Here is a 25,528-nt window from a genome sequence, read left to right on the forward strand (position 1 = left end):
TAAAAATAGGTTAAAATTAGTTTTTATATACAATAAGACTCATTTACAACTTACTTTAAGTCAATTTGTAGATCTTTTTCGTATAGGGGAAGTCGGTATGCTTTATATTTAGAAAGGAAATAGGTGTCTAGGAAAATGTTAATTGGATAGAAATTAGACTGATCCCAGGTAAGGCAGATGATAGTTCGGAAAAGAGGGCAATTAGGAGTAGCGCAAAAGTATAAAATATAGCGGGATTCAATAGTACGAAAAATGACATGAGAATTAAATTCGGTGGAAAAACAACAAGAACACAATGTAGGAATGGGATATTTAAGACTGTAAAAACATGTATTAGTTTATTAATTTTTAGATAATAATTTATTTTGCTTTACTTTAAATCAATTTGCATGCATGGGTATTCTTGAATCATTGCGTTGTAAAGTTCTTCGCTTTCGCTGTTTTAAAAATTTCTTGTTAGGTATCTTACAATTCCTAAAACTTATTTAAAACCTTACGTTTCTTCATCCGAGGATGATTCCGTCGATACAACATCCGGGTCGTCGGCTTCGGCGAACATATCAATACTCGCGATTAATTCGTTTATTTCCTCCTCCACCCCATCTGGGATATCATACTCCTCGTGGATGATGATTGGTTCTACTTCCAATTCATCATCGATATCCAAGAGTTGGGGTAAAGCGCTATATAAAATAGATCCGGTATTAAAAAATAATTTTAACTTGCTAGCTAAAATAACTTACAATTCCTCAACCGGTTGAGCAGCGTTTGAGTCAAAAGATTTTGCTGGACACATTTTTCTAGTAGTAATCTAGACTTTATCTATGAAGATATTTTCAAACTTAAAGTTTTTTGCGTTATGATGTGAAACTTTGAAATCCGTTCAGTTTATATAAGAAATTTTCAAGGTTGTTAGCTTAAGAAGTCTAGTTAAGAATTTGTAATGAGCGTCGAGGTCATCCCTAGTTTTCTTTGAAAAAATATTTAACTGTTGGTTTTTTATGTATTAACGATTTTAAAGAAGGGTCCATATTAATGAGCGTCCCTATCGAAAAATATTTATCAGTCGTTTTAAGAAGGGTGTATTTTATCAAAAGAAAGTCTCCGGCGGTTAAGCAGGGTTATGACTTTTGCGGTAAGCTTTTTTCCGTCTCCGTGCTGTTACTCTCTGGTGATGTTGAGTTGAATCCAGGGCCTTTGCCTAAAAGACAATGCAAAGCTTGCCAAAAACTGATTCGTAAGAATCAAAAACGTTTTCGCTGCTGTGTCTGTGTGTTTGAATTTCACGCGAAGTGTGTATACCCTAATGTCTTAAAGAAATCTTTTCATCTACAAGACTCATCTTTCGTGTGTCTTAGTTGCGGACTACCACCTTTTAGCGACTCATTCTTTACGGAAAATAGTGTTTCTTGTAAGCCAAGAAAGGTTGCGGACCACACAGTGGGAAAAAAGTTATCCCGGTCACTAGTTTCGTTTCATGTGGCGAACGTGCGTAGTTTAAAAAATAAATCTCTCGACTTTTCGGTTTTTGTGGAGCAGAATTTACCGGACGTTATCGGTCTTACGGAGACCTGGCTTAATCGTGACGTGTCTAGTACAGAGTTTTTTAATGACGATTATGTCGTTTTTAGAAATGACAGAGAATCTATAAGGGGTGGTGGTGTTCTTTTGGCAATTAATCAAAATCTCTCGCCTGTAGAAACCGTAATCAATACTGAACTTTTTAAAACTGCCTTAGGGAAAAGTCTTGAGATTGTCTTTTCTTCTGCTAAATGTGAATCTCGAACAATTCTTTTTGGGTGCGTTTATGTTCCGCCACCGGTCACTCAAGACTATATAATGAGCTTATGCTCTCTACTTAACGCTATAACTGATATTATCAACGGTCATGATATTTTTATTTTGTTTGGTGATTTTAACATGGCATGTTTGGGTTTAACTAGACCTGTCCCGGACAGTCTTCCTGCTATGGATTTTTTCGAATGTATTTCTAATCTTGGACTTACTCAAATTGTATCCGATGTAACTCGAAACGGCAAAATCCTCGACTTGGTTTACATTAATGAGCGCCGATTTATCAATGATATTCAGGTAGTTGATAATCTTCCCGGTTGTGATCACCATGCGATTAGCGGTAGAATTTCCTGTGAGTACGTAAGGGCTATGCGTGCTCCTATGCGTGTTTTGCAGTGGAAGCAAGCGGATGCAACTTCTTTAAATGGGCTAATTAACCATGCACCTTGGCATCTTGCCTTTGGTGGAAATATTAATGAAAGTTGGGATTTTTGGTCGGATTTATTTTGGTCTTGTGTGGAAGACGCTATTCCCTCAAAGATGGTTTATTCAAGAAGGTCTAGGCAGCCTTGGATTTCTGGAGACATTGTTCACCTCGCCAATCTCAAGCGAACTTTGTTCAAAATATACAGATCAAAACCAACTAGTGTCAATAGATACAAATATAGAAGAGTTTGTAACAGGATTAAAGCTAAAACTCGTTCGAATTACAAAGATTATGTTAATGGCTTGTCCTCTCAGCTCAAAACGGAACCTAAAACATTTTGGAAATTCGTTGCACAAAAAACTAAAATCCCAATTCCTAACTTTATGAATATTGATAGTACGCCTATCACTGACGCGCAAACGATTGCGTCAATGTTCAATTCTTTTTTTCAGTCTTGTTTTACTAAGTCCAGTTCTTTTTTAACGGACAATGAGTTTAACAACACTGCTGGTGCTGACTTTATCTTTACTCCCAGTTTGGTGGCTGCGGCTATTGCGCGCCTTAAGTCTAGCTCTTCAGCTGGTCCTGATGGCGTGTCCTCTAAATTAATTAAGTTGTGTGCTACGAGTATTGCAGAACCTTTGTCAGATTTTTTCAACTACTCTTATAGATTGGGTAAACTCCCTTTAGCCTGGAAAAGAGTTAATGTGGTTCCCCTTTTTAAAGGTAGCTCCCTCAGTAGGTCCGAGCTGGCCTCTTATAGGCCAATCTCTCTCTCATCGGTATTTTGTAAGGTAATGGAGTCAATAATAAGTGATCAAATTGGAAGTTATTGCCATCAGTAAAATGTATTTTTTTTTTACTGAAAAATAAAAATTATTAATTATTATTATTATTATTATATTATAAATGTATGATTTTAAAAGAGGCCCTCACAACGTGCGTGTTTCTTATAAGATATTATTACTTTTCACAGACTTGAATGAAAAACAATTTTCGGAATTAAATACCACATGCCAAACTGAGTTACAGAGTGGTCAGGATCTAAACTGTCTTTTTTGTGAAAAAGACGATATTGCTAGTTTCTCATCTATTGGTGGTGAAATTCATTACTGCGTTAACAATAATTGTGAAAAATTTAAAAAAGCCATTTATAAACAATACGGTAAAGTTTTAATCACCAATATTGAAAACGCTTACGCGATTCTGGACAATAGTTTTTTTTGTATCAATTGTAACCAGTTTTGTTACAAAGCTCAACGCCAAGAAAAAGAGTGTTCATACTGGGACAGTGAAGAGGAACCAAACTATTATTTGTGTAGCTTCCCCAAAAAATGAGAGAAATTTATTCGTACAATTTTAATGAAAAAAATATTATTGAACATGATTGTAAAAATAACGTACCTCGGTTAGGGACGTTATGTCTAATCGAAATTGAAGACAATCGTCAGAAATTTGCGCGAAAGTATAAAATAACTCACACAGTGATTAGAAAACTCGTTTGCGAAGAAATTTTGAAAAACAAGCGGGAGAGTTATGTTGTAGAACTATCTTGGGTCACTTTCTGTACAGTTGACTCATTATGTCAAATCGATACGGTTGATTGTGGTATTTACATCCCTACAACGGAGTGTAAACTAGGTCGGATTCATAAGTACTATAACAAACAAAACTGGCGTTGTCAACATCGAAAAGAGGCGGCCTACGTTCTGGGATACGTTTGTCACGACAGTGAAGCTGTTCAAGCAGTAATTAACACGGTGATTGTTAAAATCATTTACGAATGCAACTCTACGCTGACGTATAAAAACCCATTTCGCAAGAATTACGCAACATCTAACAGCTTCAGCTCAAATTTCTTGAAGCTGTTATATATTAGTGTTGTAATCGATTCTTTACGGTTCGGCAATTACTCTAAATCATCCTTATCAAATACACTGTCTAGATTTAGGGATACATTTTTTAAGGTTCGATACTCTTTTTGTAAAACCGGTCACTTTCGTGACAATGTATCCATTGATAACGTGTATGAAGTGATTTTTTCAAAGAATGCCACTAACAAATCTTACGAAAATTTTCAAAATGCCAATCCATCTTTCGTAGAACTTGAAGGTGAAGATTGGGATTGGTAAGGATTTGCAAGATAGTGAACCATCATTTACCTTTTAGTGAAATAAAAATTCAAAAAATGGATTCCGGGTTTGGAGAATGCATGCATCACATGGTTTTTGGTTCAAGTAACAATATAAATTATCGATTTTCGAGTTACGCGTGTGGCGAAGCTTTTTGTATTAAATCACAAGCTGCGAACGCGATACCTCGGTTAGGTACGTTATGCCTGATCGAAATTGAGGACAAGGAAACAATCTAATATCGAAGTATGCTATTGCTCAACTTGTACACAGTGAAATGTTAAAAAACTTGTGCACCAACAACATTGTTAAAGTATCTCGTAACCGATATGATTATTGGAGAGATGTAGTCTCGATCGATACCAGGGATTGCGGACGTTACATCTTGACTACGGAGTGTAAACTAGGACGTTTACATAAATACTACCCTCATGAACTTGATCAATGTCAACATTCGAGTCAAGCAGCGTACGTTTTAGGGTATATGTGTCACGATCAAGCGAGTGTTGAATCGGTATTAAATACAGCAATTATAAAACTTTTGTATGAATTTAACACTCGTTTGATCAAAAAGAACAAAAATGACAATGATGATTACTACTATTATATTAATGGTGATCCCCGTATTAGTTATACTGTTAATGTGATAAAGTTATTATATATTAACGTAGTTATTGAAGAATTGCATAAATTTAATCATTCGTTAATGGATTTAACTTTCACTTTCGAAAAAATGAAAATAAAATTTAATCTCTTTACAAAATCTAAAAATATTCCAAGAATTTTGAGAGATAAAATCGGTTTAATATATGACCCCACTTTTAAAGTATTTTCAAAAGACGCTGTTAATTATGCACGCCTAGAGTTGCAAAAAATAGAACAAAAAATGTTATATTCATTTCCAAGTTTTTGGAATTATTTTCGCAGAATTTAACCCCAGAAAGAAGTTATTTTTAAAGAACGCTGTCAATTATAATTCACGAGATAGTGAACCATCACCTTTTGGTGAAATAAAAATTCTCAAAAATGGAGAACGTTTTTGGTATTGAATCGCGTAAAAATATAAATCATCGGTTTTCGAGTTATGTGTGTTGCAAACCTTTTAGTATTAAATCAGAAGGTGCAAACGCGATACCTCGATTAGGTACATTATGTTTGATCGAAATTGAGAACAATCGTAAAAAGTTTGAAGGAAACAATCTAATATCGAAGCGTGTCATTAATCAACTTGTACGTCGCGAAATGTTTAAAAACTTGTGCGCTAACAACATCGTTAAAATATCTTACTACCGACATGATGGATGGAAAGATTGGACCTCTATCAATACCCGAGATTGTGGACGCTACGTTTGTAGTTCGGCATGTAAACTAGGAAGTTTACATAAATACAACCCTAATGAACTTGATCAATGTTATCGAGCAGCGTACGTTTTACGGTATGTGTGTCACGATCAAGCGAGTGTTGAATCGGTATTAAATACTGCAATTATAAAACTTTTGTATGAATTCAACACTCGTTTGACTATAAAGAACAGACAATGCAATGACAACCCCCATATTAAATATATTATTACACCTGTTAGTTATACTGTTAATTTGTTTAAGTTATTATATATTAGCGTAGTTATTGAAGAATTGCATAAATATAATCATTCTTTAATGGATTTAACTTTCACTTTCGAAAAATTTAAAAATAAATTTAGTCTCATTACAAGATCTCCATATCTTCCAAGTATTTTGGAAGATAGAAACTTGAGATTAGCGTATGACCCCACTTTTAAAGTATTTTCAAAAGACGCTATTAATTATTATTATCATCAAGACTTGGAGCGGATGGAAAGACACTTTTTAAATTTATTTCCAAATTTTTGGAATATTTATCGCAGAATTTAATCGTGATGTAATCAATACAAATAAACATTGTTTTTTAAAAAATTTATTTCATCCTTTGATTTGTTTTTTACACCATTGACACAATCCTCTTTTAAAAAAATTCTGATCTAAAATCGGTAAGAGTAGAGGATAGAAACCAAGAAGCGCTACTGCTGGGTTCATAGATAACATTCCACAAATAATTCCTACAGGTACAGTTATGGGAAGGATAAGTAATAACCCACCTAAACAGACATATTCTTTTGTAACCTCAAAAACACGCTGCGTACAACATCTATTATTACAATATTCTTTAGTCTTGGGTTTGCTTGTAGTTGAAACGTATTTCTCCGTTGGTGGTACATCTCTCCCTGACTCGTCGTTAGAACAATGTATGGGTATGTTGCATGTTGAAAACCCTTTAACAATTGGGCATTCCGGGGAATATTTTAGATGCTCCTCATTTACTTTATCATTAACTTTCCAACTATGTAATGTTATATCGCAAAAAAAACATTTAACGGCGTCGCCCTTCTTTAAATAATAAAAACCATGTTTCGCAAACTCTGATGGATTTATATTACTAACGGGGTAATCTTTAAAAGTTTCGAGCCGAACTAATATCATTCAAACCCTGTTGCTGATATATCTTACAAATTTTACCTACGTCACAACACTGCACGTGACTCACACGTGACTCGCATTTGATTGACAGGTGTGATTCTGAATTATGCAAATTATAATCATTTTCGGTTCATTTACATGTTTAAGGTCGGATCTCTGAATTATACAAATTTAGATCCTAATTTGCATAGTCAAAAGTGGGATTTCTGAATTATGCAAATTTGGATCATTGTTGGCTAATTTGCATGCCTAAAAGTGTGGTAACTTACTACTACTTCCATCCACCATAATGTTTGGCCGAAGTATCAAAAGCAAACTACCATCTGTGTCGCTTTCCGTAAAGACCGCGTCTACCTCCATCGCAGCCAATGATGCTTCCGCCAAAGAGACAATGAAAAGAGCACACATAAGCCACATTGTGATTGTTGAGAATTGGATACGTCACGTTTGGTGAAAAGATTAATTGAGGCGTGTTTTGCGGTCGAGTTCTCAAGATAAGAAATGGTGGTTGGTGCCGATGGTAGATGATTGGTGCTCTCTATGGTGGTGGCTGGAAGGATCCTGTAATGTGGCACGTCGTAACTTTTTTGAATGACAGGTTTGAACGATATGGCGTTTGATTTCCAATTCAACATCATCAAAAGCGCAGAATTGTGATAATGTACGTAGTCGAACGTGATAGGCATCTATATTCTCTGTTGCTACTTGCTTTGCTTCTCGAAACTTGAAGATTTCGTAGTCGATGTTTTGTTTAGGTGCAAAGTGACTGGTTAACAAATCTTTAGAATCTTGATAATCAACTGTTGTAGCACTGCCAGGTAACGCATAGAATATATCCTGTACAGGATCACCCACACAGTCTAGCAAAAGAGCTTTCTGTCGAGCTGAATCCTTGACTCCCGAAGCAAGAAGATAGTTCTCAAATCGGAGACACCATTTGGTCCAAGCGGCGTTGAGGTTGTTATTATCGGTGTGAAGATCAAACGGTAGAATTGGCGGTAAAGATAATGCCATGGTAGGTTGATAAAAACAAACAGTTGCAACTAGGGATGAACCGATACCGATACCCTATCGGTACCGACACCGATACTCGGGGTTTCCCGATAGTATCGGATCGGTTGGTTCGATACCAACACTAAACCGATACTCGTTTAAAATGCGTTATATGGCGCTACATGACATTTTAGGTCTTTTAGTAACGTAATGATGGTGATAATATCTCATTTCTATTAATTTCAATCGTGTCGAGTTCTCATTTATATAAAAAGTACCTGAATTCAGTTTATCTAACAACTAATAAGCGAAAATCGTTCATAGTACGCGCCGACTTTTCTAGGGATGAACCGATACCATATCGGTATCGGTTGAAGTATCGGGTTTTGAATCATAGTGAGTAAATATCGGTATCGATCGGTATCGGTTCATGTTTGTACCGGTATCGATCGGTATCGGGTTAAGCCTGGTATCGGCCATCTCTAGTTGCAACGGTGGGTAAAGCTGACAGCTAAGCCTTGGTGATGTGAACAACAGTCAATAGAGCGAGGTAGATTAAAGTTATTCAGACTTGAGATTAGATGATACATTCCCACGAAGAAACGAGAGCACCTTCGCCATTTTGGTGTACTTGTATTTCTATGGATTAATAGACTCCGGTAATGAACACTTAAATTTAATAACAATGGATTTGTACAACGTCGTCATCCTGACAAAAACTATTGATCGCGTCTGCTTGAACATAAGATGGAGTAATAAACATTTTAAAGATAGATAGGAACATGGAGTATTATACATTGAGTAGAACTAGGTTATGACAGGTGGACAAGGACAGTACAGTGGAGAAAATCGCCGTTGCCGGTGGACGGCGAGACGGAAATAGTCCTCCCTTCACACGAAATCCGGGGGGGTCGAGACTATAACCGAACCTTCGTTTGTCCCTGAATTAGGTTCCGCCAGCCAGAGGAAAAGACCTCAGTCTACAGGTTCAGAGATATCTAAAAAGAAAAGGAGGGTGAAGCCCATCATCGAGACAGACAAGTTACAAAAACAAATCAATCTTGATATTGGCCGATCCTGAAGAGGATTAATTTTTTTCACTCTTTCTTTTCATTTATATACTAAACAATAAAAAAATGAAAATATCTTCATTCTCCCTTTTCATTTATCTACTAAACACACTTTTATCTTCAAAGATAAGACAGAATGAAATCTCATAAGTCTCAAAGCAGTTCGAGGAGTCAGTTCACCCGGCAATTCCATTTTTTTCATTAAGCATACATTTTAACTCCCCAGATAGCCAGTGGGAGATTTCGATAGTCTCAAAGTGGTACGAAGTGAAGACGGTATATAAACCCACCGAAATATTCCTCATTATTCTACTCTGAGTTACACCCTCCATAAAATAGTAGTATTTCACAAAATTGGTAGAAATGTTTCTGTGTAACACTCGTGGTAAGCGATATAAGAGTGAAAACAAGCTGTCAAAACACGTTTGCAAGCAGCATGACGATTTTCAATGCCGCATTTGTGATCGGAAATTTGAGATAAAATATACGTTGGAAAGACACATCCACAAACAGCATGGCGATACTAAATATTCGTGTGTTAGGTGCGGGAGAAGTTTCGCGCGCGAAACTCATCTTAACCGTCATTCCCAGATACACAGTCGAAATCCGTTACCATCACCTCAAAGGTCTTCCGTCTCTACCCAACTTGACGATTCCTCGTGGCAACATTTCCATCTTGATACAAATCGGTCAAACCGCACTGGGCCTATAGAGCAATCGCTTCTTTGAAAACCTTTCAGCGAGAAACAAGGCGCGATATTTTAGGCGATAGCGACAAACCAATAAAATGGCTCGCGCGTATTTTTTTTTGGCTGAAACCCGCTGCTTTGAAAACGAGGCTTAACAATGACGAGGAGATGTTAGCTCTCGGTGATGCCGTTCATAGCGCTAGATAAACCCCGCCAGATACTTCGAACTATTAATTACCCCTCAAATACTCAGTTTAATTAAGTTTTTGAGCCATCAATTGTTTAAAAGAAAGGGGATAAAGTGGAATATATTGTTTCGAGCACGTTATACTAAAGTCTTGGACGTTGGAACAGAAGTTGAACACACCCCATACATCCGAAGCACAACTTAAAATTAACGAACACGTTTTGTTAGGTTTCAATACTACATTTATTTTATCAGCTATCAACTATTTTAGTACATTTTATTCTCTTTGTAAAGCCGAATGCTCAAACCTATCTGCGCCAAAGCAGTACGCAAGCTGTCTTATGCGAGATATAAAGTTTGTATGTCCATAAAAACGAGAACGACGTAAAAGGCCTCTGTATACATGTAGAGAATACACCTAGGTCTTTTTGTATTCAAAATAGCTATATTTAATAATGTTCACCGTTATGTAGGATAATTATGAAGTACCCATAATAGACCTACATTTGAAAGGAAAAGGCTAAGTAATTTGTAACAAATTTTATTTTAAGTAGTTACTTATTTCATTTTTCTCATTTTTTTATCATTTACATCTTTGGTTATTTGTTTTGAAATATGGTGGCAGTAGTACATATATGCCGTTCCCAGTGCAGGTACAGTGGAAGGCAGGGGAGGAGTGAGGATTGAGGAGTGAAGGATTGGAGGATGGAGGATGTGCAGTGGAAGGAAGGGGAGGATGCACAGTGGAAGGTAGGACAAGATGGTGGATGAGAAAATGGTTAGGATGGAGAGAATCGTATAAGAAACTTTAAAGTGGACGGTTAAGTCTTTTTGATTGACGCACCCCTCTCTCGCACCTGCAAGGGGTGTTTTTGATTGGCAGGTCAATGAAGCGCGTTCGATTCTCGGATGTAGAAGTACATACCTTGAAGTATGAAGATAGGGTGAATTATGATTTAAGAAATAAACAGTATTTTAATATGTTAACTAGATTAAAATTTGAACCATTAATTTCTCCCGTATTAATCAAATGGTTAAGGGGGTATGAACCTCCAGATGACGTTGGGGGAAAATAAAGAATCCCTGTAAAAACCCAGCCCTACCGATTATTCTAGATCATTCCACAAAATTAAAAATACCCAATAAAACCCAGGTTAATATCATGGCGTTATTACCAATAATGTTCAGTCAAAGCTAGAATGACGTATTAGATGATGGTATTGCTAAAGTGTATAAAAAGGCGAGACCCCGAGTTAGAGGACCATCGCGTATTCTGTAAGGGAGAGGAAAAGTGTTTCTTTTTGTTGAACATTATTAATCGGGAAGTTATAGACTTGAATGAAGTGGGATGTCCCAAAGCCAACGAAATCGAGGATGATGGACCCATGATTACATGCATGCTTAGACATAAAACTGTCCGTAATAATAAGAGGTATTTGTGTGCACTATCTAAATGTATATTATTTTCCGAGTGGATTTAAAATCACAAGGATATTGTAATTAGTCATTTAGGGTATGAATAAATCGAATGAAACAACATCAATAAAACGTCTTTAATTGTAAATGTAGGCATCTTCCAAATAGCCTAATGATTCAGTTAAGATAAACCGATTTATATGGTTTAAGACCGTCCGGTCAAACACAAGTAATTGCGCCTCCACCTCAGAATCAACTTCGGGGTTCACCGTACAGGCGTCCCTCCTCCGAATAAATATCTCGTAAACAGCAGCCACAACACTTAGAAAAATGAAAATAATCGAACAAATTATGAAAATATAATTGATAATTATGTTGAAAACTAATTAAGTACCTGAAACCGTCACAATTAGGGGTTATATACGCATCATTCGGGATGTACTTCAAATGATGTGCATCTCTCTCCGGGCTAAATATAAATGTAAATAAATACACATCTCCTTGTACCAGAAGTAAATAATAGGGGGAAGCACGGCTTTCTAGCTCCCTGCGAAACACTATGAGATACGTACTTCACCCTATTTAGTTATGCCTATACTATTTATATAATTAGCAACACGTACAGTCCCTGTCAAAAGTTTCTGGACATTTTCATTTGGCTGCCATTTTGTTCCTATTTGAGCTAGAATAACAAAATAGGACTTTCTAAATAGGTTTACTTCTCAAAATTATTTTAAAATTACAAATGACACTGTGGCGCTAATAGGGCGTTAGCCATAGGGGAAATAGTAAAGCCCCCCGATAATGACGTTACGAAATAATGCTTCAAATATATCAACAATGCTACCGTTGCACACGTCTTGTCACGTAGAATCCGAATCTGTTTTCAAATTGTAAATCGGTTTTGAAAATCAAAAGTTATGACAAAAAACGTGACGTTCAAACAATAGCAAATAAGCCTAACGATTATATATTTTATCTATATCACCTTAGCTCAGTAGTAAAACATTACGATCAGAAAAACAGGATGTTCAAGCCATAGCATGGTTTTACTCTGAAATTATAGAAATGAGGTTTTAAGAATTACGTTCAGTAATTTATTTATTTATTAGTTAATTGCCAGTAGGGTCTTGATTTTAAAAGGACAATAGGGTTCCAACTTAGAAATAACGGTTTTGGATGGCTCTTTGGAAAGTAGAAATTTTGGATTTGTGTGCAGGGTAGTGTTAAGTCTGTGAATTTGGAATAATAAGCAAGTTGTAATTGCTAAAGTGGAAGGATTTTTGACATTAAAAATATTGCAAATATTCTATCATGTGCGAAGTTTGCGTTTTGGGTTTAATTCTTCTGTGGCTTTTCTGTAGTAAATGTTTTAAGCTCTTAAAGAATAAAATATTTTGTGTAGCTTCTGGGTGGGTGGGTTTTCGATGATTAATGTTTTTGTGTCTTTTCGGTAAATAATGTTTGGGTGTCTTCTCGGTATAAAAATGTTTGGTTGGATTTTGTAAGGAAATGTTTTGAGTGCTTGGAGAATCAATATCGTGGCAGAACTCCTGTTTGCAGAATAGGTGACGTGTCTACCATGGAAATGTAGCGAAGAATCGGGGATGAAGATTCACGATGACATGAATTAGAGAAGAATCTAACAACGACAAATTCTTGAAGAAGGATACGAATAATTATTTTTATTGTGAAATGGATGGTAATCTCCGAAGATAATGGTTCGAATTATTATATTATATAAATTAAAAAGACTCATTCGCCCTAATGGCATGCAAATATTGATATTCGAATACTCCTCCTTTTGTCTGGAAGTTTAATTTTTCCACCACTTTTGAAATTAGACAACTATCTCTTTAACTTTTAGAATGCCATATATTTTTTGTTAAATCTAAGGTTAATTATAGAACGTTGTATTTAGAAAAGTAGTCTTCAAAAAATGAATGAAATGGATTTTTAATGTGTATATAAAAAACTATATAAGTAGTTCACTGGAATTTACATAGTCATCAACATTATAATAATAATAATAATAATAGAGGCTGGGCTCCATGAAACGAGAAATAAATACCTTTTGTATTTTATTTCCGAGTAGGTAGGCAGCCTTGTTTTTTAAGCTTGCAGCATGGCAAGCACTTAATTCATCAACCACGCCAAAGTGTATAATCACGGTAAACAAGTGCCTGCCTACGTTGGATATGATGTTACGATTTACGTTTATTCACTAATGAAAATATTCAGGAATTTTATCATGAATATTTGGAAAAATTTAATCATGAATATTTTTGAAAATTTGATCATGAACATTGTTAAGAATCTCATCATGAATATTTTCAAGAATTTAATCATGAATATTTTCAAGAATTTAATCATGAAAATTTAGAAAAATCAATCATGATAACTAAGAAAAAATCCATCTTGAATATTTGAAAAACAGTTCTTCATGAATATATAGAGAAAAAATGCATCATGAATACTTGGAAAAAAATACATCTTGAATATTTTCAAATTATAACGAATGGTATTATAGATGTTAAGCCTAAAAGTGTCTGACTTTTACTAGACGTCCTTAAGATTTAAATTGAAAGTCCCAATGTAAAAAAAACTCGATGTCTTAGATTAGTGGTGTCTTAGAAATTTGAGTAACAAATAGGGCATTGTAGAACATGGGTTTGATTTACTGGTCTTCCAGTACTAATTTCTGTATTAGTATACTTACGACGGTTTATTAACTTATGCAAAAAACGCGATACAGGATTGATTGACGTATAAACAGCTGGTAGTGTGTTCAATATCTCGATTTACATATTAGAACTGAAAAATTGCTTTTAGGTTATATCGATTCACACGGGTATACGGACTAAACACTTCCAAGACAAAGAACCCCAGGCATAATCTCCCATTACTGAAATTGTAAAAAATCCCCCATCCCCAGACAAAATCCTCGGTTGTTAACCCTATCCGAGAAAAGTGAAAAACCCCCCGATAATTATTCCCATCATAGAAAAAATACATTATCAATATAATCCGAAACACTTCAGCAATCCGGTAGTGCAATAGATCAGGCGTTGGACAATTTCTAATTAATTCGTTGACTTTTATTCATTTCAAGGGAGAAATAAGTTCAACCACTGAAAGAACACTTGTGGGAGTTTTAGAATTACTCATACCATTCACGGGGTCTCAGGAAACTCTTTGCCAAATTTCAACCTTCTGCTTTGGATAACGAATGCGCGCGAGGAAATTTGTTTTCACGCTATAGGGTAGGCAACTCCCCTATCTCCGACAGCAGCTTATTCTGTATATACTCTATTTTCAGCTTCGGTTGTTAGCACGCGCAAAGCTAGGTCTCTATGTTATGTAGCTTTCGGCGTGCTGACAAGAGACGAAGAAAAAAAGGATTATAAATGTCCGCGAGACTTTTATCTCAAATGCACGGACCTGTAGGCTTTAGTTTCAAATACATGCATAGTCGTATGTAATCAATTGGTGGGTCCTTCAAACATTATCAAGGAACGTTGCGCTATTAAAAATAGCGAAAATTATTTCTTGAGATTCCCAAAAGATTTAGAAACGTAATAAATATTTATAATACTAACTCTAACATCCTTCTTAATAGTCTAAATTAGTATTACTTGAAATTTTAAAAGTCACTGGCTCGACTATGAAGTCGACACTCGACAGTCGAGGCACTTCAACTTTTTTCGAAGCCTACTAGAATTTCCGCCCATACATTTGACCTAAAACTCGCGGATATTTTAAATCCAGAGAAACATTATTTTCTTCGTCTCTTGTCATCACGCACAAAGCTACGTTACATAGAGACCCAGCTTTGCGCGTGCTGACAACCCAAGCTGAATCAGATTATACAGAATAAGCTGTCGTCAGAAATAGGGGAGTTGCCTATCCTATAGCGTGAAAACAAATTTCCTCACGCGAATTCTTTATCCATGCTCCTATGACACCGGAAGTAGGATAAAAACCCTTGGAAAGAAAAAGAGACTGAGATCCGCCTTTTTACATAAATAGAAATTGATTTTTAACATTTTTAGCGGTAGAACTTTTGGTAAACATTATATTTTACAATATTATTACAACATTTACATACGAAAAGGTTTCCTCTAAAATAGCAATAATAGCGCTTAATAAAAATTATAATATTTGAAAAATGCTAAAAACATTCATAATTTGATATCGCAGCTTTTTGAAGATCATTTCATCACCTAATAGAGAAATTATGAAAGGCAACATATAAATTCTATTATTTGAGTGTTAAAAAATGGCATTCTTTAACTTCCGTTTTAAGACTTTTACCCTACTAAACCACATTAAGCCTTTCGAGTGGATGGGCATAAATTGGTGCACATCCATCCTCTAAAAAATTATCTGGCCATCGTGTCCGACGATGAAACGTTTATCATTCGTAAAGTCTACACTAACTGCTCGAGTGTCTAATTTGTGTTCTCTGTTCCAGGGTTGTTTGATTTAAATCAAGCGATTTTTTTTTAAAAAATCATTTGATTAAAATCAAGAATATATTTTTATTTTTAAAAAATGTTTTCTAAGATTCCAAGAAGTAGGTTAAGAAACTTGAGAAGAAACTTAACTAGAAAAGACCTATAATTAAAAACAATCATAGTGTTGTTATATTTCAGTTTAAGTTTTTCCCAGAACTTCAGTTTGTCTTGCTGGATAGGCTAAGAAATGAAATAGCGGTCAAGCAAGTTTTTTTATACAAGCATTTGAATAGTAACAATATCCAATAGCTGCTTAAATGTCATGATTATTTTCCTTTTGGTTAGTTTTGACTCAAGACTTTTCATGTTGGTAATTTACTATCTAGTAGTTCAATAAAAAGACAATAAATCAATTAAAATTAAAAAAATCCGATTTAAATAAAAACATCAATTATTTGGTTTTTTTGAAAAAATCAAAAAAATCAACAACCCTGCTCTGTTCCAAATTGAAGCCTCTTTAGACTTTTAGAGAAAATAAACTTCACGTTTCTTAAGTGCCACGCGAAGCGTTCAAGAAGACCCTGTCTCACCAAAGTTCATCTTACGGTTTTAAACTTATTTGAAGTTGCTCACAAGTATCACGCTTAAAAAACTTCTCGGACGTCAAATCTTTGGTCGTCCAATTCTTTGCCTATCACCTCCATCGTTAAATTAAGTTTTTAAGAATGTCTATTTTCAACCAAAAACTAATTTTTATCTTCCACTCGACGAAAAAATATTTTCACCTATTCCAAGTTTACTATATAAAAGAGACCGCAAACCACTCTTTTTATCAGTTAATTTTCATATTCTCCGAACAATTAAAATGGCTGATAGAGTATTAATTCGTCGTCAAATTGTTGAACTTCATGAGCAAGGTCTTTGCAATAGAGCAATAGCGCGGCAATTAAATGTTTCACCGACCACAGTGGCTACATGGATTGATCGTCAAAGAAATAATGAATTTAACGGTGGAGCTGATAGGGAGAGAGCCGGACGACCAAGGGCCCTAACGGACAGAGACCTCCGTCTGATAGGTCGGACGAGTAGGGCACAACCTTTTTTAACCGCGAGGCTCGTTAGAGCTGAACTGGAGCTGCAAGCCAGTGTAAGAACTGTGGGAAGAGCCTTGGCAAGCCAAGGGCTGCACGGAAGGGTCGCTTGCCAAAAAGATAAGTTGACTGCGGCAAACCGACAAGCGAGGTTCGAATTTGCTCAAGAGCATTTAAATTGGACACTGGAGCAGTGGGAAACCGTGGTCTTTACGGATGAGAAGAGTTTCGTCGTTGGACATAATGGCCAGGTAATTTTAATTAGTTCGGAAGTGTGTTGAATGAGGAGATAGACATAGAGTAACAAAGCCTATCGTTAGAGTATTTATTACTTTACACTCGCTCACCATTAATCAAGTATTTTTGACGTTTTAAAGATATGGGTTAGAAGACCTGTTGGCATGCGCTACAGAGAGCCCTACATCATCGAGGTTCAACGCAGTGGTCGATTTTCCGTAAACGTTTGGGGTTGGCTATCGGCGGTGAATTCCGGATGTTTGGTTCATATCGAAGGACGAAACAATGCCCAACGATATGTCCAACTCTTGGAAAACGACGCTTTGCCCAGCATATTGGAAAGGTTTCCCGACGGAAACTTTACCTTCATGCACGACCGCGCTCCAATACATACGGCAAGATTGGCCACAGAAGCGCTGGAGAGGCTTAGTGCGACTCACGGTTTTAGGGTAAGTGTCTTATCACCGATGTTAAATGTTCTATCACAGCTTAATTAACAATAGCATTACATTATTTCTGTTAATGTATCGTAAAGGTTATGAACTGGCCTTCAAAAGGGTGCGACATGAACCCGATAGAAAATCTCTGGGCGGAAATGGTCCGAAACGTGGACCATGTCAACGTTAGAAATGCAGAACAATTACTGGAAACTGTGCAAAATGCTTGGCGAGATCTAAAATTAAACGTGGAGTTATTCCAGTCCTACCACAACTCGATGCCTAATAGGATTCGAGATGTCTACGAAAACCAAGGATATTGGTCGCGTTATTGAAACGTCGTTTTGTGCAATAAGCCCATTTATTTTTTTGTTTTTTCTTTATTCCAAGTATGCCAAGTTAAATAACCCCGATTTATAAAATATATGCAGCTATGTTTCTATAATGTCCAATGCTAAGTAACATTATTTTTTTTGGTTCGAATGCGGTCATCATACTTAGAAAATACAGCGGCCACACATTTTCGATTTATGTTAAAACTATTTCCAATAAAATGAAACTAGATCCTTAAATTATGAACTTTGAGTTGACACATGATCTTTACTTCTTTCTTTGGGGGAAAACAACAATTGTCCTAAGTAGGCATATAATAAAGTTACAACTTTATATGGTCTCCGATAACGTTTAGGAAAATACTTTGCGAGATTATACACAATGCTTAATTCATCTTGAATTGTTTCACCGTAAATATTAACTTCATTAGATTTACTTCTGTGTGTTTTTACACATTTCTGCGCCACAATCTGCCTAAAATTCACATATATAAATTCAAATACTATTTGAAACAAACCATTAAGGTTGCAGTTGTAAAGTAGTACTACGATTATTTGGTCCGATTCTTGGTATACCCTACGGTTACAATGTTAAAAAACATAATAACCTACCTTCTTGAAAACACAATACGAAAGAGACATTTTCTGTAAATTTCACGAATACCAACCGTTCTACTATTACGTAGGGCTTTTTATTTTTGTCAAATATTACGTTCCAAAATTCAATCTTAGGTATCATTGCAAACAAGGCAACGAAAGTTTAAAGAGGTAGTTGTTAATTTTCAAATGTGCAGGATTTAAGCAAATTCAACACTAAACCGATAAAGCTCGAAAGTATAGAAAACTTTAGCACATAAATATATTTCTGTCATAAGAATAATTGTAGTCATAACCGTAAACATACTTCAATAATTTGAATTACATCAGGGATTCTACATGTAAGAGGTATCGGAAGCGGACATATAACCAAAGTTAAACATCTGGCTCGGGCAGAGGGGTCTTTTAACTAGTAGAGGCGAAGGCTAGTGGTCCCTTTCAAGGACAAATTGAAAACAAATCCAAAGCTGGTGAAACACGGCTCAACTGCGCATGGCACACCGCTGCCGGAGCCACTCGTTTCTGATCCCTCTTACATCTAGAATCCCTGAGATTGATAAACATACGCGTAGTATTAAATGAAGGGCCCTTGTAACCATTCCCCATAATTTGTAACACTTTTTCTATATTCTTCATTTTCGATTTTCATCTATTTCAGATATTATGTCACTGGAATTCGATCAAACATTATTATAGACCAATTTGAAATTTCCTTGGCATAAGCCAACACTCAAGGGGTAAGCCCGCCATCGGGGTAAACTCGTGATTCTAAGAAGCTCCGCTAGAGGCAGTGCGAGTTGGCAATAGCCTCCTGCATGGCGTGAGCTCGGGACCCAATATAGCCGTGCTTCTTGGCGTGAAGCAGTTTACCCCGATGGCAGCCTCGCCCCTGCGTGTTATTTTATCTGTGTGTAATTTCCGAATTGGTCTATTAAAGTCCATTCTAACATCTATTCCTTAAGAGTTTCACAACCTTCAATACACGTTGCTCCGCATTCGAAACATTTATTCTCTAAACGCTTCAAATGTATAATTAAACTTAAGTCCAACTCCTAGCCCAGTATACGTGATTTACGAGAAGCTTCCTCTAGGGCGCTGCCATAGCGAGTGACAGCCGGGCGTGCCTTTGTTAGTGGCTGACATGGAGAGTGAGTAAACGTGCCTCTGTAGCCTTGACTGAAGAATTCTCTGAAAAGGGGGAGGTAACCTCGTAAGTCCTGTATAGAGCCCCTCCCTTCAACACATAATGAAACGTTTTAATTATCTTAATGGCTCACTTAAACTATGTTTTGCCAACGCTGCTGACGGAGACGGCAAAAAATACCAATGGGCCTTAGTTGCTAACTCGCTATAAGGAAAATAAGACTCGCCTCTTCTTTCATCCCCCCCCGTCGCGGGGAAGGGGGGTCGTGGACAATGACGTGCGCCAAAATAACCCTGTTCTCCATTCCTTCTTAGAAAATTAAATGTGTTAATAATAAAACGAAAAGCCACCCAAATAGTATCGATCAAACATTTATTTTCCCAGGCGCCAAATACCATCATGCAAAATTCTGGAAACGTTTTCTTCTCGAAAATCCTCTCACTTTTAACCTATCACAAAACTCGTGTATTATATTTAATTCACTGAATACCATTTATGCAAACTCTAATTGTAATTCAAACATTTCTCAATTTCCAAACCGCCCTGAACATTCATTCCCATGTTAGTCTCTTCCCTTATTGCGTAACACCCGGTTTTCACTGGGCGAATTTTATGCGTTTTTCGCATTATTTTGCGGAAAAGGAAAAACCTTTCCTCTTTTTTTGACGAATTTCGCGATTTTGCGTTGTGGGTGCTATTTCTATTTTTGCGAATTTTCCCGAGGCGCGTTTTTCTTTTCCGTTGGCACGAACCAATTATTGAGGGTTTGCTGGTCACGTGGTTAAGTCATCGCTTTTAATATTTCTGAATTTCAGGGTGAAATTACATTTAGTAGGGTTTGACCATCTTGTTTATCTCCGCTTTTCCTTTACTACAGAGTTAAGTTGATTCTGATACAACAAAATAATCGTTAGGCTTATTTTTCATCATTTTGGACGTCGCGTTTTGGGTCATAACTTTTGACTTTCTAAACCGATTTTCAATATGAAAATAGTTTTGGATTCTGTGTGGCAAGACGCGTGCAATGACCCCATTGTCGACCCATTTGGTGCATTATTTCGTCATGTCATTATCGGGGGTCTTTACCATTTCCGGTATTACTATCACCCAAATTATGCAACTGTGCAATATTTCTGCGCAAAATAATTTCGTGAAGCAGATCTATCTAGAAAGTCCTATTTTATTGCTCTAGTGCAAATAGAAATTAAATGGCAGCCAAATGAAAATGTCCAGAAACTTTTGTCGGGGACTGAATACAATATTCTTGGCGCGATCTCAAGTTGAACGTGGAACTATTCCAGGCGTATCATCATTCAATGCCTAGTAGAGTTCGGGAGGTTTACGAAAACCAGGGATATTGGTCACATTATGACACCGTAAACTTCGCATTTACGTCATGTAAAAACTTTAATTTGTTTTGTGTAATTTGTTAGAGTATGTTTAGATCTATTATTAGATTTCATTAAAATTTTCTTAAAATCTTGTATTATAAATATCGTAAGAATTACTTCTAACTGGTATTTATTGGTTTTAGTGTAATGGTGTCCACACATGTAAATACTGAAATAATAACTGGCGAAGTCAACTGGTTTTTCATTGCTCAAGTTTTAATAAAGAAAGAATTAAATATGATCGTATAGTTCTTTTAAAGTTCATTGCACAAGTTGTCCTGTGATCTTATTTAAAACCTAATTACTTCCAATAACGGAAATGTCGACATTGAACTACACGCAAACCTCTATCGCGTTTTTCGCAAAAGTAAATAACCATCAAAAGTATACTACAACCGGAAACAATAAAAAATAAACCAACAAATCGAACCCGTGTCCTTAAGTGTTCTCTAAACCATTAATTACTCAAACTTCGAAGACACCACTAATCTAAGACAAAAAGTTTAATTTAAACTCGAAATTTTAATTTAATTCACAAGGACACCTACGTAAAGCTCAGTAGCTTGTACGCTTAACATCTATAGTTACAATTTGACTGATAATCTACTCCGAGTCCAAACTCCTTTATCAGAGGTATGAAATTTTGCAGGGACGGTACTCAAATGCAGTAGGCGAGCTCTTAGGTTTCTTCTATTCCTCATCATCTTGAAAAATGGCGGCGTCTACGTGTTTCAACCAAAGCTATAACATTTAAAACACTGGTTCCCAACATCCGTAAGACTGACTTCATGTCTTTTGAAGCTCAATTTTCCACCTTCGTTAAAAATGGCGGCCTGAAATGCAATAATATATCTCGATGGGCAACACCGGTAGTTTTTTTTTGCTACTCTGTAAATACTAAAGGTTATTGTTTTGAAAACATTGAAGATGGATTTTATTATTCTAAATATTCAAGATGAATTCTTTTCTAAATATTCATGATATAATTTCAGTAAAACATCATCTTCGAATAAAATACTTAAATAAAATAAAATTTCTAACCGAACAACCTTGGAGAAGCTTCAACCTTTGACAGGGCAAGAAAATGGTATTTAACTCTATACATGGGCGCCCGTTAAATTTCTCATTTCAAGTAAAAAATCCATGGCGTCTTAGAGTATTGTGTAAATCATGGCGTCTTAGATTATTGTGTAAATCTAAGTGTCCCTCTATCCATATAGATTATGAAACGTAAACTTTAAACTACAAAAGAATAATAACAAATTATTTTAGGGGAAATAGTCAAGGTTAATAGTGGAAGCAGACTCAATTTAGTTTTTTGCCAAATTAACGATAGTAAAATTGAGATATTAAATTCTCAATGTCACAAACCAAGGCGCTTACCGACTATATTATAGCAGGAAAAGTATGGGCTATTGAGTCTGATTGTTTTCCGATGATCATTGAAACTGCTCTACTCTAAGCTAAAAAATATATAGAGCAACCTTCATACGCTGAAACACGACACAATTGCAAACGCTGTGTTTTGTATCGTTTGTAGGGCCTCTCTCTCTTTTTTGCTCTATGTTCCAAAAACAGCCATAATTTTCAAAAAAACAAATTCTTAAGTAAAGTTTAAAGGGATAGTTATCACGTTTAAAATGTGCTGGGAATAAGAAAACTTGCAGAGTAAAGCCGAGAAAGCGGGAATTACGTTAAAATTATCCACGTCGTAAAATATTTTCATGTCATAAGAACTTGCGAATAATTTAACTTGTATACATATATTATTATAATTCAAACCATTCTTATCCACTTTGAATTGAACAATGTCTTCTCAACCATCCTCATGAATTTGCCGATGAAATGTTATTCCCACAATATTACTTTCAGAGCATTTCTCAACATCCAATTCTCAAGCGTCCAAACATTAATTACCGAACGTCAAATAAGTTCTGTTACCCCTGTATTTTAGTCATGCCACCTATTTTGCTCCATGAACTATCTCTGTTACAACTGTATTTTAGTCATGCTACCTATTTTGCTCCTTAAACTTTCTCAAAGTATATTCTTGAAACACTGTCCATCATTCAATACCGCGGCTCGTCCAACTTTTAATAGCGATTCAACAGATAACGCCGTCTGCCGTAAAATATCCGTCGAAGGAATTATCCCCAATTATCCACCCACTGTATTAGCAACTAGGAAATTATAAAAATTCATTAAACATATCCAAATCTCTAAATATTTAGACGTTTACAAACCGCCACCAAAAATCCTCCATTTCCGAAGACTGAGTCTAATTCATAAGTTCCCATTTCTCATATGTCAGTGTGGAACTAAAAATTCTCGGGTTGGAACATCTTGTTTTTCTAATCGTAATGTTTTACTACTGAGCTAAGTTGATATAGAACAAATAAATAATCGTTAGGCTTATTTGCTATTGTTTTGAACGTCACGTTTCTTGTCATAACTTTTGATTTTCTGAACCGATTTACAATTTGAAAACAGTTTCGGATTCTACGTGACAAGACGCGTGCAACGATAGAATTATTGATCCATTTGAAGCATTATTTCGTAACGTCATTATCGGGGGGCTTTACTATTTCCGCTATGGCTAACGCCCTATTAGCGCCACAGTGTCATTTGTAATTTTAAAATAATTTTGAGAAGTAAACCTATTTAGAAAGTCCTATTTTGTTATTCTAGCTCAAATAGGAACAAAATGGCAGCCAAATGAAAATGTCCAGAAACTTTTGACAGGGACTGTACATGGGGTGCATCTGCTCGGCGGTGATGTCTTCCAACTTTAACATGAGATCCTCAACTCCCGCAATTATAATGCCGGGCATCATCAAACCCCGGATGTTAGCGATAATTCTAATATTGTAATTTTATTAGTACTATTTAACAAACTAATTATAACACCCTGTTTATTTACTTAAATCCATCGCAATTCATTACTTCAGCGATGAATTGCGGTGTGGGATTACCCTCGTAATCGTCTAAAGCATCTCTATTAAGTTCAAAATAAAATCAGACCCAAATAACGCGTATGATGATACTATTATTGAAAATTACTTACAAATCCTCCACGCTCAAAATTGGAAGTGTGTCACTATCTCCAGCCTCCTCCACCACCACATTAACTTCTTCGTTATCTTCAACATTATAATCGAGTTCATCACCACTAATTTCCTCCCAAAAAATTATTACACTTTCATCGTCACTAATATCTTCCACGTCTTCTCCCTGGTTATATATTTGAACCGGGAACGCATCCGAAATCGGTAAATCTTCCGCTACCATCTTAAAATTAAGATACTTAGAGAGTATAGACCACCGTATAGCGACAAGATTGTCGCTATACGGTGGTACTGTGAGGAGGGGGGTCATTTCTTCCCCCTTTTCGTTCTTCTCTCTAGATGGTACAGCGCCCGAGGGGAAAATATGATGGGGGGGGAATTGATGACGTCACGTATCACGTGATATTGTTGGCGGGCATTTTGAGTTTATTATTAGTGTATTGGTATCACGTCACGTGGTTTATTGGTATTGAAGGCATTCAGTGTCCATAGTGGTATTATTTTGGTGTGTCTTTAGGATATTGTATACATTTAAGATATAATTTACGGGTAATTCTATAGGTTCTGTAGGTCTTTTCTACACCCAACCTTCCCGTAATGTTGAACGATTTTAAGGTCTCGCCATGTATGCTTATGTTATATTACAAGAACTAGATTTAAGTGATATAAGGTCCACGTAGTTTATTGAAAAGGGTACAAATTAAGCTACGATGATGTTTTAGGTGATCTCCTGTTTTGTGTATTAGTTAGTAATCGAAATACATGGTTAGAACAATATTACATTTTAATACCATAAACGTGGTATTACGGCAGTTTTTGCACAGTTTGGTAGTTGATTAGAAGTTAAAATGAAGCAGAGCTGCTAAAACATCATAAATAAAATTTGATTCACATTAGTTTTAATACGAATTTGGAGAATAAGTACAATTACTTGAGTTAAAATGCGAAATATTACTAAGAAAAACATCAGAAAATACGGGTTACATAGAATACATGGTAAATAAGCACAATACTAGTTATTAAATTAAAAATCTTCATATACTGAAAAATATATATTTTCCTACGCGCTAAAATATTTATATACAGTTAAAATGCGCAATCATTAGAAAATACGAATTACAATGTTTTTAATAACAAACAAATCCACTAAGAGGCAAAATTAATACTACTTCAAAAAATCGTAGTACAAGATGATTAAGCTCATAAACATTTACCATCATAGAAAATAGAACAATATTACTGCATGCGAGATTATAAAGTACATATATACCCATGTACCTTCATAGAAAATAAAGCAATACTACTTTTATAGGATTTAAAAGCTATAATGGTTATTATAAGATTTTAGTACAATATTAGGTTAGTTATTAAACTAAAATGCTCACAGGATTGACGAAAAAATATATTTTTTCTGACGCGCTATACACGCTAAAATACTAATAAACGATTACTGATAAAAATATGGAAATATTACTAAAACATATTACTATAATTATCATCAAAAAATAAAAATTACACTTATACAAAACAATTCAATACTTATTGACTAAAGTGCTAATATATACTAATTAAA

At 35.7% G+C, this 25,528-nt stretch overlaps 1 protein-coding gene and 1 long non-coding RNA gene across 2 annotated transcripts; one reads left to right on the top strand and one right to left on the bottom strand.

Moving 5' to 3' along the window:
• Window positions 1-304: 304 nt before the first annotated feature.
• On the bottom strand, window positions 305-629 carry LOC149677249 (uncharacterized). The gene is made up of 3 exons (XR_016366402.1): window positions 498-629; window positions 375-437; window positions 305-318 (listed from the first exon to the last, which is right to left on the bottom strand). It is a non-coding gene; the product is annotated as an uncharacterized LOC149677249 (long non-coding RNA).
• A 464-nt stretch (window positions 630-1,093) lies between these two features.
• On the top strand, window positions 1,094-3,066 carry LOC149677250 (uncharacterized). Its single transcript, XM_089837252.1, has 2 exons — window positions 1,094-1,135; window positions 1,944-3,066. The coding sequence occupies exon 2, from the start codon at window positions 1,969-1,971 to the stop codon at window positions 3,064-3,066; it is 1,098 nt and encodes a 365-aa protein (XP_089693378.1). The 5' UTR covers window positions 1,094-1,135; window positions 1,944-1,968.
• Window positions 3,067-25,528: the final 22,462 nt, after the last annotated feature.

Source organism: Phalangium opilio, unplaced genomic scaffold, assembly GCF_054372755.1.
Source record: "Phalangium opilio isolate 3A_F unplaced genomic scaffold, DU_Popi_V2 ptg000043l_1, whole genome shotgun sequence".
Classification (NCBI taxonomy): domain Eukaryota; kingdom Metazoa; phylum Arthropoda; class Arachnida; order Opiliones; family Phalangiidae; genus Phalangium; species Phalangium opilio.

Excerpts from the sequence above, each read along its gene's own strand:
- LOC149677250 (XM_089837252.1), top strand. The coding sequence starts at position 1,969 with ATGGATTTTTTCGAATGTATTTCTAATCTTGGACTTACTCAAATTGTA.